This window comes from Oncorhynchus keta, chromosome 6 (genome assembly GCF_023373465.1).
Source record: "Oncorhynchus keta strain PuntledgeMale-10-30-2019 chromosome 6, Oket_V2, whole genome shotgun sequence".
Taxonomy (NCBI): domain Eukaryota; kingdom Metazoa; phylum Chordata; class Actinopteri; order Salmoniformes; family Salmonidae; genus Oncorhynchus; species Oncorhynchus keta.
In genome coordinates this window covers 17687486-17704177 of record NC_068426.1, presented here as the reverse complement: position 1 = coordinate 17704177, position 16692 = coordinate 17687486, and the positions used below count along the sequence as shown (strand labels likewise).

The window sequence follows — 16692 nt, the reverse complement described above, 5'->3', positions numbered from 1 at the left end:
TTCCCAGTGTCCAATGAGAAGACAGTTTTAGCAAGATCCTCTCTGATCCAACCAATCACAACCGAGAGACCAGAGCACATCGTTTGGTTCCATTGGTGTCAGTGACAGTGGCAGCGTTTGGCAGATAATGTGCTGTTTTTATTTAATTAAAAAAATGCCTAGGTTTTTAGCTGAAGAGGGCTAATATAATCTTCCACAGATGACCCAGGTTCAAGCCCATTGACCATATAGATAGATAATGTGCCTCCTGCTGTAAATGGGGATGGACTGAGCTATAGCCCTAGGTCATAGAGATCACTGTGCATGAGGCTGTGAAGGATACATGTCTAATGTGTTGATGGTAAACTGTTGGTATGGGAGATAGTTCACAAACTGACTGTCTTTCAAATTGGGGTTCTTAATGAAATCTGATATGATACTGTACCTCTGCAGAGGGGTACATGTTTGCTGAGAATCTGCATTATGCAGTTATGTCCATAGACTTACATATTATAACTAATGTAATAGGATATCTTTGGTTATATCTGACCGATGAACCTTTGGTGAGCAGGACAGGAAATATTGTTTAACATGATTGGGAAACAGGACAGCAGCAGACAGACAAACATTCTAACAAACAGATCATGACAGAAGACGTACGAGACCAATGATATGTGATGGTGTCTGCTAATTTATTACAAAACACAAAGCACCTACAATATTTAAATTGACCCCTTGTTTCCTGCAGTGTAGCATTTGTCTTCACAGTGATTTAATTATGAACATTTTGTTTAGACAGTCACATCAAATTAACCATTGTAGCTTACTGAAAAACAGTACAAACACAGACATTCACAGCCATTAGACTAAAACCCACACAAAAAAATTAAACGAGTATTAACAAACATCAGCAAATTGAGTGAAAAATAGAATTTAATATTTTAAATACAGTATTTTTTTAAATACAAATATCGATTAGAATTTTTCCATATTATAAGCTTTAGTACTACTATTAATTATTTTTATTACTGTTGATGTTTCATTTACATTATGTGACTATACAAGGAAATGTGAAACTGAGTTTTGGTAATTTCTTGTATTGCTCATTTACGTCAATGTACACAAACATACTAACAATTAGCAATGACTTTACATCCTCTACATTGTGATAGTCTAAATCCCCCCCCACCAACCGTACCTATATATGACAGACAAAGTGGCATTACATATTGCATATCCCTATGAAAACACTACCTTTGTATTATTATATTAGAGTTAATATTGACACAAACATTAACTTTATTAAACTGTACACATTTTTTTTTATTCAGTCTTTGAGAAACAAAATACAAAAATTATGATAGAACACATAACAAATCAGACAGCAAGATATAGTACAGAGTTGAAACAATTGTCGCCTGGTGTTACTTTTTAATTTAAAAACCTGAATTACAATAATGGAGCCACAAATGGTCATCAAACGCAAACATCCACAGCCACGAAGAACATAACAAAATCTCGAACATTTGTTTGGGAGTTTCCAGACTGCAAAATCTCCTCTCACAACTAGGTGGGGTAATTGAGAGGAGAGTATGTTAATTCAACATGGTTGAATTAATATACTAAAGAACATGGGTTTTCTTCAATGTCAGAAAAAAAAATCTATTTCAGTAATAAATTTGAAACATAACATTCACAACATTCACAATGGATTGCCTTATTCAGGTATTTCAGTACCAAACTTTCAGAGTTTAACCGTCTTATTTCAGTACCAAACTTTCCAAGTTTAACAATCTAAACTCAAGATTAAAATCCTGTAGAAAAAACAGATACTCAAGTATGAATTTCAATTAAAAGTGGCAATTAGTTGAATCTATCCCATCATTCATGTCAGGGACAACCACATTTACTGGATTCAGCTCTCATGGGCTTTTTTTTACCATGCTTTAAAGTTCTCAACAGTGAAAATACACAGTCATAACTTATCTATAATAATACAGCACCCAACAAGTATAATTTAGAGTTTACATCATACATGTTGGGTGCTGTATTACTAGAAATGTTATGACATTGTAGACTGAATTAGCATTTTGCTGCCTCTGATTGATTTACAATCACATTCTTCCTCAGCAAGTGGCCAAAGGACCAACAGTCCAGGCCCTTTACATTTGGCCATTTCTGGTAGCTTACAGACACTGTAGCTTACAGAAACTGTAAGAGCTCTGAATAGATAAATGTAGTTCACAAATCAAGCCCATAAAACAGAGTAAACAGACAAATAGAAACTATGAGAAGGATTAAAAGGAGGGTCTCAGTCAGAGTGGCTGTAGATTCCCATATGAGGCTGAATGTGTTGCATTTCATGTTGCTCTAAACCCCATTTGGGCACTATTAGGCTTGCAGTTCAAAGGTCATACACAGTACGAAGACCTCCAGGTCAAAACAACAGAAGTCCCTTTCTTCAGTCTTTCAGCGGCTGCAAGAGGAGGAGCAAACTGTTCCGCTGAAACAACACCTCATATATATATATATATATTTTAAAAAACAGTTTAAATTCCTAATTTTAGCCCCAAATCGATTTGATCACTAATAACGGCAGTCAGTTAATCAAACTAATGGTTTTAAACAGCACATTCCATCTGAATCAGAGGGGTTGGAGAGGACCAGTGAAGAGATCTGGAGAATCAAGAATCCAATGAAAACATGCTCAGGAGCCATTGTTCCCCTCTGACCCAATCTTCTTTATTCACTCTGTTATGGCCAGGCTGACCAAGAAAGTAGAACAGTTACTTTTTCCCCTGATCTAGCCGCTTCAGTGTGGTGCCAACACTGCAAAATGACAGCGCACCTTCTCTCTCTCACATACACTCACACAAAGGCTTGCGCATAATTCATTTTTTTTGTATGCCTATTGGGACTACTTACAGTATAAATAAAATCAAACAACTTCCAAGTACAGCGACACTTCAACACTTTGTTGACAATCATCATATTCCCTTTTCTTGGACTAATAACCATTTGCACAGCCTTTTATAAGCTGTTTTTCCACACCCACCCTGCCACATAGGCCTATATGTATAGCCAGTCATTGCCTAACCAGTTACCACTATTATTTTCTTTTGTATGTAAAGTATTGTATTGCTTTAAAAATATTGCAAGTAATTCCTATGAGTAAATTGTAAGACTGTGCGTCTGTGTATGTAGACTAACCTACTACTCTTATGGGTGCATGGTTGGTTTGACCCTATACTGCAGTCTTTGTAAATGGTTGTTTCTTTGCCTGGTATTTTAGTATGGCTTTTGTGTGGAGGGAGATATTGCATTTTTCACAATCAAGACTCAGCCACAAGGTTACAGTCTGGTCTTAGATATCGAACTGCAGTTCTTCAGTAGTTTCTGATGTGAAGCTTACCCACTGGGCACACACACTGGTTGAAATTATGTTGAACCAACATGGAATAGTCATTGAATTGATGTCTGAGCCCAGTGCTACAAATGAAAAACCTTTGTGATACTGGAAATCTAATATGATTCTGACATTCAAACTGACTATGTCTTGGACTCTTTCAATGAAGTTTGGCAGTCAAGTATTAAGGTGTTAAACTCCACCATCAACCTCCACTGAGGGCATCTACAACATGTATACATGTTTTCTCCATTTTTTTAACACCATTTTGAATCTCTGAAGAGGCCAGAGATTATCTCCACATTCTTCATGGTCAAAATCTAAGACAAACCTCTCCGTTCACAGCAGCCAGCCATTCACTCTGCAGATTTCCCGTCTCTCATCGTGCCCTTGCATCCGCTCTCCTTGGCTTCTCCTCATCCTCCCTTCTCTCTAGGGCGAGTCCATCATGGCTTCCAGCATCTCTAGGAAGAGTTTGTGCATGGGCACACCACCTCGGGTCTTGATGCTGTAGAAGGTGGTGAGGGCGCGACCAGCTGTCTGGCGGAGGAGGGGGAGGGTGAGGAGGAGGCGCCCCACCCGCTGGGGGTCCTCGGGATGTCGCTGGCACTCCATCTCCAACAGGGTCTGGTGGAGGAGGTCCCTCAGCTTCTGCACTGCCTCCATGTCCTCTATGTACACAGAGTCTGGCAGAGGAGAGGGGGAGCATGGTCAGACTGTATATCAGTGGGGGAAGAGGGTGTTTTTTTCTAAATGATTTATTTTATCTTTTGAAGAGATGGTTTTGTAAGATTGTGTTTGGCAGAAAATGTGAATGATTAAGGAACAGGACACACCAGTCCAGACTAATGACCATCTTTGTATTTGCATAACACATAGTGCCTTTGTGGGTTAAGCAGACCGTGGGGGTGAATCTTCTGTTTACAGTAATTGTCTGTCAGTCCCTCAGGGCTGAAGTTATTTTCATCAACAATCTCTTCAAAAATGGAGACTATGACACCGATCTTTACTAATCTGTCTTCGGTGATTCCTTGAGTTGTATTTTCTTTTAAATAAACGGTTGGACATAAACTGTTGCTTAATGGAACTGAGAGTGGAATAGTGCTTCAAATAAAGCATGTCATCATATTAGCAACTAATTGTACATATGGAGGGTTCGGTATTTCAGTCTCACCTACTTCTTTCATCACATTTTCATGTTGTGACACTCCACATAATGCTGATTGTAAAAGGTATTCTAGGATTATACTTTTGTTTAGCTAGTTTACCGGAGTTGGTGAGTGCGATGGCTTTGAGCATGACAAACTCCTCCCGGTCCAGCTGCAGGGAACGGAAGCGTCGGGCCAGCTGGCTGATGGCTGCGTTGAGCTCTGTCAGTCCAGCCACGCGGGACATCTCCTCGTCAAGGACAAAGTCCTCAGCGAACACTACCTCATCTTCACAGCCCAGGGAGCGGAAGGCCACACCCAGCACCAGCACCTCCAACCACACGGACTGCAGCACCGACATCTGGTCTGCCAGAGACAGCGACAGGAAGCCTACAGTGGGGGACAGGGTAGACTGACTGATCAATCACTAGGCTAAAAGCTGATACAACGAGACAGCATTCTAGTCCCTGATAAAGGCATAATGAACCACTGCAGGGCTACTGATAAGAGTTGAGGGCTAGTTCCCACTAACTTATTTCACCTTACTTTCCATACTTTCCGCCATTCTCTTCTCATGCCGATCTCCCTCCCCACCAATCCCTCTTCCCTGTCCCCCTTACCGGGGATGTGTTTGGCCCAACCGATGATGACGACCAGTTCGCGGTCGGCGAGGTCACAGAGGGTGGTGAGTGTGCGCTGAGCCGTATCAGGCTGCAGGGGGTCAGGCATGGCAAACAGTTTCTCTGGCTCTGCCACCAGGAGGTGGGACACAATGATGTTGGAGGAGCCTGGGTCACGCACACAAACAGAAAGCAAAGGTCATGGCACAACTGATGTTACATTTACCATTAAAACAAAGGACAAAGGCACTATGTTAATCTAAACTCATCCTTATGTGGAAATAGTTCCATGATGTTACTTGATGCTTCTGTTCAGAAATGAAGGCTCTCTGGAAAAACAGACTGCACAGTTAAGAGTGTTTCTTAACTGAAAAACTCTGAAAATGTCTCCTGAACAATCTCCTACCTTTCTCCCCTTCCTTCCTAAGCGGTAGAGGGGCACTCTGGTAGGTCGCATTCTCCACCTCTGGACGCCTTTTATACTTCTGTCTCCCTCCTCTGACCCGGTCCAGACGGACTCCTGCAACACACAACACCACGACAATGAATAGAAAGTGAAAAGGAGAGTAGGAGAGTGAGAGAGAAAAAGAGAAACAAATTCCCTTTGTTTGGAGAAGTATGGAGATAAAAAAAAAAGACAGATCTTAATCAAATAACTACTTTCCACACTGCATCAAACAGTGTCTCCAGACCAGACCAGTCCAGACCAGTAGTTAAGGGCTATGGGTCATATGCTCACCCTCTTTCAGCATGCCTACTTTAAGGCACTTGGTGAAGCGGCACGCCTGGCAAGCCTTTCTGCGCCTCTTGGTGATCTCACATTCGTTTGACGCAGGACAGCTATATTCGATGTTACCTTAGGTAAGGCAAGGAGGTGGAAAGAAGGACGGAGAGAAGGAGAATAAACAAACAATAGCGATATGAGACTTCTGTCAAAGCAATCAAGGTCTATCCCATTTCATTCACTATACTGGATTGCAGAAACGCACAAGACACACACTCAACTTCATCCACACACACACACACACACACGCACGCACACGCACACGCGCACACACACACACACACACACACACACACATCCTTACCTTGGATGGTTCTCTTGAAGAAGGCCTTGCAGGCTTCACACGAGGCTACACCATAGTGGTAGCCAGATCCTACATCTCCACACACTAAACACAGTCTCTTGGGTAGTGTGCTCAGGGCATACTTGCACCGCCCTCCTCCGCTACCTGTGGATCCCTCCTCCGCCCCATCACCACCCTCCTCCTTGAAGTGGCACCGCAGGGCCGGTGTGTACAGAGGGGGTGAGTAGCGCCCAACCCCGTCTCCTCTTGTCCCACCTCCACCACTCTGGGAGGAGTCTGAGGAGGCTCCCCCTGGGCTGGCCCGGCCCCCACCACCTCCCTCTGGACTGCTGGGCTCTGCCTTGATGTACAGGTCTGACCGACGCTCCCTGGAAGACATGATCACTGCAGACAGAGGGGAGAAAGATAGGGGGGGTGTGAGACAGAGGTATAAGACTGTCACACATCCATTTCTGAGTCACCTTTTCATTACATGTTAGTATCAATACACCCCTCCAGACAACCAGGACCAACATCAATCCTAAGGAGACAACATTAAAATAATCAAAGCTGTTGCCTCAATGCTGAATTATATCACTCGCTTGACATCTGACAAGTCACGGCGAAGACACCTTTGGCTTGACTGCCAAGCACCAACAGAGAGCTGCAAAGACATAATCCACACTGTAATATGCCTCCTTTTCCCTTATTAAAAGCAAAAGAAAACTGTAGGCTTTCACAGTGTTGGATTCAAGGTTAAACTTGGAACACTTATACTCAGAAGTATAGGAACATTAGTTACAAAAGAGACATGAGGGGTGCCATAACGAAGCTTGGGAGGGGCTGAGCGCAGGGAAAACAATCGCACGTGACAGTACTGATAAGGGGAGAAACCGTTAAAGGCTCATATCACTTAGTTCCCTGCTTAGCAAGAATGATGCAATGTTTAGCGATAAGGAGGAGACTCCACCGAAATGGGGTATGAATACCACCACGGGGGAAGCCATGCCTTTGTCTGAATTACAACTGATCTGGACTCTTTGGTTTGATAAAAAAATCATGGTGAATCCTGCCGACAACGCCAACTGTTAGGTTCTAATTTTCAGAGTAAATAACTCACGGACACTAGAGAAGCTTAACCAAGTTGAATTGTTCCCAAAGGGTCGATTCAGCTGTAATTCAGACAAAGGCATGGCTTCCCCCGTGGTGGTATTCATACCCCACTTTGGGTGGAGTCTCCTCCTTATCGCTAAATATTGCATCATTCTTGCTAGGTGATGGGAGGAAAAACAACGACAGTTACATATCGCAATATTATTTTGGACAATATTATATTGGAGTCAAAGTACATTAGCTAGAGCTTGTCGGCTGCATCTGCACCAAAACTGGTATTTTTCCTAATTTAGCTTGTTCTCCATCCTCTTTTTAAATAGTGAGCCAACATGTTTTCAGCACTTTAATTTCAATGACTGATCAAACGAATGTTCTCATGCTCTCATCTCTCAGCAGTAGACATATTTGGAACATGAAATCACAATATTGAACAGCAATAAATATAGAATCGTGGAAATCGCAATACATATCGTATCGGCACCTAAGTATCGTGATATCGTATCGTGGGGTCCCTGGCGCTTCCCAGTCCTACTGCATTGTGGGTACCTATTGCCTCATAGATATGCAACAACCAGTATCCTATAAGACAAATGGCTGCACACCAGCAGAGAATAATTTGACATAACAATAATGGGATATTTTGAATTACGAGAGAGAGAAATAGGCGAGCGAGATGGAGACAGAGAAGGGGAAGGGAGAGCGTGTTCAAGCATGCATGCGTGTGAGAGTACCGTATGTACCGCATTTGAGCGCTAAAATGCTAAGGGATGTGAGAGAGACCATAATCCCAGCTCCAACCTACTCTGACCTCTCCAGATTAGGGTCATTAATCCAGAGCAGAGTAGCAGCAATCCCTTAACCCCATAAGGAATCCCAGTAAGGAGATGGACGACACTCCCAACACTCTCCATTGTGACGCACTGAACCTACAAACAGCATTAGAGACAGTTGTGCATGGCCGATTATCACTTAATCATCTGTACAACTGTAGAAAGAGAACACTTTCAAAATGTAATGCAAAAATGTTACTTAAAGAGATTCTGGGATTATGACAGCACACAGCACACAGACAGGGATTGTGTAAAAAGGGGATCCTGTCTCTGAACTCTACACTGTAGGCCACTGGTCCTACCCTTCTCCTCCTTTCCACAGATCAGCAGGAGGTGTTGCAATGTGGGCCAATGTACTTTGGTTGGTCCAGTGGCCAAATGCTTCTCACACGCCATTCACTATGGCCTGTAAATCTTTACGCCTTTACGTAACACGTCAACTATGGCATTACTACCCTGACCCCAACCCCACCTCTCTACTATTTGTAACAGGAGTTACAGTCCAACTGCAAAGGAGGGAGAGAGACACAGGCACAGATGCTTTCTAGTAAAATATATCCATGCCAAGAATTTCACACGCTGTTCTAGCTCCCATCTTTGGCATAGGTGACCATTTATTATTTGTGAAGCTATTCAATAATTACAATGTTCTGATAATGATGATCCCAACAGGTAAATAATAATCTCCTGACTTTTATGAAATTAACATATTCAAGAGTGATAAAATGAAGTAGTAAAACAGAGATTTCAATGATCTGACAATGATCTGACAAATGCTGAGTTCTTCACGCCTATTTGTCAGAATGAGCCGTAACAATATAATCGGTCACCATCGCTGAACTCAAACTCGAGAGACAACCGGAAGAAGCCCCCGCAAGATTCAATAAAATGTGCAGTGCATGTGAGTTAGCTAGCTAGAGAGTTAGCTAGCTTAGACAGCTATGCATTTACTAACTATTTTTTCGTGTACTTTAATTCGGGCAAAGCCATTCGTGGGACGGTGAGAGGCAGGTTGGTCAGGTAAAGGAAAAAGTGTAGGTAATAAGAAAATGAATGCCACGTCCCTATTATTCTTCCTGGCTTTATGAGGAATTTAGCTAGCTAGCTAACGTTAGACAGTATCACAGTTAGCCGTTATAGCAAGTGAAGTTCCATGTGTGGCGTTTGCACATTCTCGGATATAACGAGCTAGCCTTCCAGCTAATATTCCCTATCTAGATCTGTGCTGGAGGTTCGGTTACCTAGCTGAATGGAAAACGTATATTTAGATAACTAGCTAGGTAATCCCAAACTGAAGTCTAAAGTAAATATACTAGTAACGTTACTATAGCTAGCTAACGTTAGCTAGCAATCTATGTGTATTGTTGGCTTTCCTCATCAGGTGACATCAACTTACCTCTAGCCAGCAAGCTCTCTCCCCCAATGTAGCTTGAGATCCCCAAATATTTGCTTTCCCTCGGCGATATTATCGCGCAGGTTTGTGTTGTTGAGAGGCTACACACCGTAGCTAACATGTTATAACGCGTCTAAAACGTGTCATGATCCTCAAACGTGTCGAAATCGAATGTTGGTTTTCAGACAGGAGGAGATGGGAAGTCTGATGCATAATAGGAAGTAGTCAATGTAAGTCATTCAATGAAAGACTGAGACATGGGTGACTGTCTACCCCAGCCTACTACAGTATGCCTTAGTAGCATAGCTAAAAGTCTTTATAAAAAGCAAACACATCATAAATAACAACTTTAATTTGACAAATAATGTCAACTTTTTGATCTGTGAAATCATTAAACCCTTCAAACTTTTATCAAGCATATCCTCCACAGGCTGAGTGTATGTAGTCCTACACTTTGTCAGTGCTTAAAGTCAATCAGTTTGACCATATCTTAAAATAGTTTCAGCAAACTTCACAACCGCATTAATAGATCAGATCACTATTGAACATCCATAATTACTGTTGGTTCAGATTTGATTGAAAGATATAGAAGACAAAAGCAATTACCTGTGTTGCTGTGCTGCTGTAAAGCCGTATTCGTCTCCTCTCCTGGTAAACACACTCACTTTTTTATTTTATTGGTTTAGAATTGTGGCTATGGTCTGGGTAGAACAGTCTGATTATCAGGATACCTAAGAGGGAAGACAAAACATTTCTGATTTCTTCTCAGGTCATGTATTTTTATGTGCATGTTCAAGATTATGTCATAGGACAGGGACAAAACACATTTCATCTTGGTCTCCCAATTGTTACTTTATCTAAATCGTAACCCCTCCCCACACACACACACACACACGTGTACATACAGTATGTACTGTACACCAAACATAATGGTTGCTTTAACCAACATAAGCCCGAAGATGTTGATATATTTTCTTGTTATAAGGCTCAATTTTAAGCACTCTGTCTAGGATTTTCAAGCTTATTTGGGTATTGAAATGTATAGCCAACAAAACCTGTGTCTGTGTGTGTGTGTGTGTGTGTGTGTGTGTGTGTGTGTGTGTGTGTGTGTGCGAGAGAGAGAGATTTGTCAAAGCTTTGTAAAACTACTAAACTACTCCCTATCTCTAAACCAAAGAGTGACTGTCTATCATACACTGTGTCCTGTTATCTTCATCAACACCATTTGGTAGAAATTGCTGACAAAGGGGGAAACCATTTTTGTCTTTCTCACAGACACAATTTGGATCATTGCAGTCACTTTTCCCATTCCCACACAAGCACACATATACACGTTTCTGCACACTACACCCAACCACCCCTCCCCCAACTCTCTCCCTCTGTGACACATTCCAAAGGTCAAAGTCACAGGAAAGCTTGAAGGACAGATAGAGTAACTGCAATTCGGCCTCCCTCAGACACAAGCACACAGAACATGTTTAAGTTGGATGAATGTTTTAAGACCGGGGGACAAAAAAATATTGGAAGAAATGTTAGGGGATAGGATGACTAAATTGGTATGTTATAGGGGAAAAGTTAAAAGAATCTCTGATTTACATGCCATATGTATAAAATAGTGCATAATTATTCATATACATTTTCCTATTTTAAGTTGAAAATACAGCACCATAACTATTGTTCACATGCATCACAAATAGTTTAACCTGAAGTGAAGCTCAAAAACTGACAGACAAATTTGTCTAAAACTGTTTCTAGATAGCGTCATCTTTTTACTAACACAAGTTCTGCACGATGATAGGCACCATCTTCTACAACATCTAGCACATTATAAAAAAAGGCTTTGAATGACCATCATGATGAGCTCTGAGCCAAGAAAATCTATCTTGACAATTGACACTTTAAACTCAACAGTAACATCATCAACAAAAGACCCAATTCTGTCTCCTTCCTTTGTCTGATACCAGTATTTTTTTTCAGTTAACTATCTCTGTAAATGTTCCTTATCTCAGATTAAGAACTGTCAGAACACAATTGGTGTTTCTGTGTAAAGGACTGAGGATATCTAAAGTTCCGTTTGAAAGCTTTGCATGCAGCACTGTGGAGAGACAGTGAGAGCAGCAGAGGTGACCTTGCCAACTGATCTCAGACCGGTGAAAGGTTAATTGCAAAACTGGATTATGGCTTCTTAAGATCAGGAATCTCAATCCTGGTCCTGGAGGGTCATAGTTTGCACAGGTTATTCCCTTGGGAGACTATTCACCTGCATTCTGATGATGAAATGTACTAACCGAACAGCAGTTGAGAAACTGGACTGTGTGAGTGTTTAAACTGAGTTCCTAAAGCATAAAAGTATCTTTAAATTATGGTTGTCACTCAGTATGCCATCAAATACTATTGGTCAGGCCTTTACCTGGAGAGAAAAGGGTGGCAGGTAGCCTAGCGGTTAAACACTCTTGGCCAGTAACCGGGAGGTTGCTGGTTTGAATCTCTGAGCCGCCTAGTCAAAAATCTGTTGATGTGCCCTTGAGCAATACATTTAACCCTAATTGCTCCTGTAAATCACTCTGGATAAGTGTCTGTCTGCTAAATGGTAAATATATATATATGTACAATGTATGACTTAACTGTGGTAGCCAAAGTCCAGAAACAAGAACTAGTCCACTGCAGACCAAATGCTACAGTAAGGATAATTTATTTGGTTCTATTTCATACCAATCTGTTTGGATTAATAAAAGCCTACATGAAAATGTGTAGGTAACTACATTGCGCTGATGAGTGAGGGTAAACCTATAGCTTGATGTAGGTTAGAGGGAATTGACTGAACTCTTTGGGTCAGTCATGATGTCCCAGTGACACAACACACATGCCAAAGCATTCGGTATCTTATTATTACAGAAACTCACCGTTACAATTATCGTTAGCGCGTCCCACTTCAATAACGTGGTCATGCAAAGTTAATCAGCTGCAGAATAGAGAGGAACTGCGCGTGCAAATGATTCAGAGGGAATACAGACTACAGTAGGCCTATATTTTGACAGATTTACAATGTTGACCATTATCAAGCACTTACTTGTCTTTGTGTGAACATCGCAGGAAAGAGGTCTCAGACCAGGCAGTACTGTCGCTACGGAAGCCACAGAGAACTCCACTACAAGCCACGGTTATACTCACCGGGGTTTCGACATTGCCACAAGAGTGGATGCAGCTCGTGGCCAAAATAATAGCCTATAACGTTTATTTATGTTTAAATTGTAGGATCTGAGCTGCGATCAGTCGTCGTAGCGCAAAATGTTTCTAAAATGATTGCTTGAAAATAGAAACTGCTGCGACAATGTATCAAGGGACACAGCGTCGAAGGACTAATTGCAGCTGATAAAAAATGGTCAACCAAATGTGGTATTTAATCCATAGGCTATTCTCTTATCAGGCCTGGTCCTGCATATTGATGTTACTGGAGGTTGTAGATTATCCTCGCTGCTACAACTGAGGTTTTAGTTACGTATAGCCTATCCCTTGTCCATTCTCCTCCCTCTCTCAATTTGCGTCTGCGGTGTCTCCGTTACGTCCGTGCGCGCCCTCCAATCCAGCCTCCTTCCATCAGCGTCATCTGCGTTGCAACAATGAAAAAAATGACCTACTGTAGTCTAGCGTCAGCCTGTAGCCTCACTGTTTTAGGTTTTATACATCGCATATAGAAACAAACCTGGCGTGATCATTACCTATGGTATTTAGATCGTGCTCACTACCAACATACAGAAAGCGCAGTAAGAGTGCCTGGTTTATTATTGCATCGAATAGGCTATGTGCTGCCTCTAAACTCCAATGCCAACCAGTAATATGCCATAATTCCTTTTACAGGTTCATGGATTTCAATAATTTACAGTAGGCCCAGCCTATTATAAATAGTTGGACCAATAATAGGTGATCTTTATTACATGTTTTATTTGACCAGGAAGGCCAATTAAGTTAGGCCTACTAACTTCCATAAAGGCTGCTTTTTGGATTGCTTAATGCAGTTTGATAATTTGTTGGTCTTGGCCTAGCCTACTTCATTTCAGAAACAGCTATATGATTATGCAATCCAAATTTGATTATGCAATCCAAATAGCTTCACAATATAAATTCTGCACTATTTCCTAGTCCTGTCATACCTGAGTTTCTAATGAACAATAACCAGTTAATTATGGGCCAATTTGCAAAATACATTCTATTCGTACATGTCTGTAATGCAGTGGAATTCATGTCCCCCAATGGATCAAACGACACCATAGTAAACATAGCTTTAGATGGCATGGAAAATGTTTGCAACCGAGCTCAGTCGACTCGGTCTTGTGACTCTGACCCGGCTCACTGCGCTACGTAGGCAACACTCGTCAGCTGGTACGCGGAGTTTTGGATCGATGCCAAGGAAGTGGGGGTCAGTGGACGACTGCAACGAGATGAGAAGAGGAAAAACCGAAGTCTAGAATCCGCTTGTTAACTTGACTATAACAGCTGGCATCGATAGAGGAAGGGAGAGGGGTGCGCATGCAGTGCTATCGCAGTCATGGAAAGAGCCGACAACCCATTTCCCCTGTCCGCGGAAAATTCATTTTAAAACACAGAACAGTTGGCAACTGGAATTATCTAAGTAGTGTGTTTGTTAAAATAGCTTAGCATGAGGAAGACCACATGCGGTAGTCTCCTATAATACAAATATGTAACAGTAAATATTATTTAATCAAACCTATCAATCATAAAATAATTAGCTTATAATAATGTATTGTATGTTCATGTGTTAGACCTATGACGTGTGAGAATATTTTCAGAGACACTGCAGAGAGATTGGAGACTGATGGCAGTGTTCCCGGTGTCATTGAGAAAAACATCGACCTTGAATTGAAGGTCATACACGGATTCCGCATGCGCTGCATTTCAAACGGTTTGCATGTTGCTGCAGTCAGCCTCCACACCAGCTCCACACGCATTATCCCCTATTGCAAAAACGGCGTTTCACATACACTATATTCTGGGCGACTGGTAGGTTTAGGAGCTTGAAGTGAATGTTTTTATTTATTATTGTTAATTAAGTTGTTAGAGCATAAGATGCCTTGCCTAGTCCTTTAAACACTCCTCTTTTGAGGAGTCACGTGAACCATTGTACGACTTTAGAATAGGTATGAACGAATGTGCTGTATGTCAAAGGAGGCCATGGCCTGGGATGGTGGCATGCTGACAGGTCATATGACCAGAGACAGGTGTGAACAACAGACACACAGGCACTAAAACAAGCAACCACACAGATAATGCTTTGTATAGTGAAAAGTGTATGCCGACTATAGCTTCCACAAAGCTAGGCTACTCTCTTTGTGATCCAGTTGTTGTGCATATGTGTATCTTACTACTGTAGCCCACTCATCTAATTGTTTTGTGTACTTTTAATGAGATGGCTTTTTATTGAATTATGCTTTTTCATCCTGGCGTTGGGGGTCTGCTGCCAAATTGTTGCAGAGACGGATATAAAGGGAGTTAATTATTTAGGGTGTCCTCAGCCTGTTCTTGTCCATCTAAGGTTAAGTAACCAAGAGTGAACTGAACAAATCGGGAAACGGGACATGGTCGAAATGGGAGAAGGGGTGAAAGAGAGACCCTCAGTGATATAAAAAATAAAAAGTAAGCCTTGTCATATCAGGAAATGTTCCACCAGCTAGCCGAACATTACATTCTAGTACTGCCATTCTTCCGTGGCATTGCATCTCTGAAGACCAACACCCTCTATATAGTAGACTGTCTGAATGGAGAAAGCATACTGGTATCTTAATTTTACTCATCCAATAGCCAAACACACATAACTGTTAGGCCGCATGGCATGTCACATGACGTGTTAGTTATTGTGTTAGTTATTACTGGGTCATTGTGGAATAGGACACCTGTCACATGTTAGCATTGGTTTTGAGTGGCAATATTTTAGCATACATAAATGGTATAGAATTAGAAAGAGGACAGACATATTTGATCAATATACATTTATTTTTTAGCTTTTCAATGTCAGGGGAATCTGAATTGTCGCATTTCATTAGTTGTTGTATTGTAGCGCTCTCTAGTGGTGTTTTTATTACATTGCCAATTACAGTATGTGCCTGTCTGTGGTGACGTCTGCTTTCGTGTTTCGAGCACAAGGTCACAGAGTCAACTGCGCTTGCAGGCTTGATGATTTATCAGAACCATAGGTGCAGGCGACAGCCGATTGACTGATCTACAAATCACCTTGCATCATAAATAAATACTCATTATTATTTGTAGATGAGTCAGTCAGTCACAATTTATCTATACAGTGCTTGACTTGGACTGGAATAGCTGCCAGTACTCATTTTGGGTGCCGGTATTCCTACTGTTTATATTTAGGTGCAGGAACACCACAATTCTTTTGAGCTAATATTCTATAAGAGGAACAGGAGCTCAAGCAGAAGAAAATGTGAGGTGCTGGTACTCAGCTCTGGTGATCTCCCGTCCAAGTCAAGCACTGGATATATCACAGTTTGATGCTCTCAAACTCGCCTGCACTGCAATGTAGAATAAGCTCATTGAGATCCTATTGAATTACTAGAGAGGCTATGTCATGACCCCTCAAAGTTCCAGAATGGTATGAACATAGCAACCATAGATGCGGTAAAGGAGTGTAGACTGTTCCATTGACCAGATTTGAGCACATTCCACACATCTGATGTAAAAAAAATATTGGATATTCATCAAATCCGTCATGATTGATGTATTGTAACAGGCCCACAATGTGGTTACTAAAGTCTGATTTGGATAGATTTGGCTGTACAAGTTGTCCCTTTTCAGGTTTAGAAGTGACTGCTAAATGCACAGTCCTGTTTATGTAAAATGGTTAGTATACAGAACTCGGTGGTGATAGTCAGTCACCTTTTACTGTAATGCAGTTGATTGAGAAAGGTGATAGTCAGTTGGACAACTGAATGCATTCAACCTAAATGCTTCTTCCGCATTTAAGCTCTGAGTCAGAGAGGTGTGGGGGGTGGCCTTAATCAACATTGTTGGCACAGTTGTTGTTAACTGCCTTGCTCAAGGGCACAATGGCCAATTTTTCCACCTAGCCGGCTCAGGTATTCAAACAAGCAACCTTTTGGTTACTG

At 41.6% G+C, this 16692-nt stretch overlaps 1 protein-coding gene across 2 annotated transcripts; it reads right to left on the bottom strand.

Moving 5' to 3' along the window:
- Positions 1-652: 652 nt before the first annotated feature.
- Positions 653-13112, bottom strand: LOC118385111 (steroid hormone receptor ERR1-like). 2 transcript variants are annotated; one of them, XM_035771972.2, is made up of 8 exons: positions 12627-13112; positions 10163-10287; positions 6242-6625; positions 5893-6009; positions 5560-5673; positions 5154-5321; positions 4654-4923; positions 653-4071 (listed from the first exon to the last, which is right to left on the bottom strand). In XM_035771972.2, the coding sequence occupies exons 3-8, from the start codon at positions 6618-6620 to the stop codon at positions 3818-3820; spliced, it is 1302 nt and encodes a 433-aa protein (XP_035627865.1). In that variant the 5' UTR covers positions 6621-6625; positions 10163-10287; positions 12627-13112; the 3' UTR covers positions 653-3817. The 2 variants fall into 2 exon arrangements, with proteins under 2 accessions (XP_035627865.1, XP_035627864.1); XM_035771971.2 differs by lacking the exons at positions 10163-10287; positions 12627-13112 and adding an exon at positions 9560-10068.
- Between the last annotated feature and the right edge of the window lie 3580 nt (positions 13113-16692).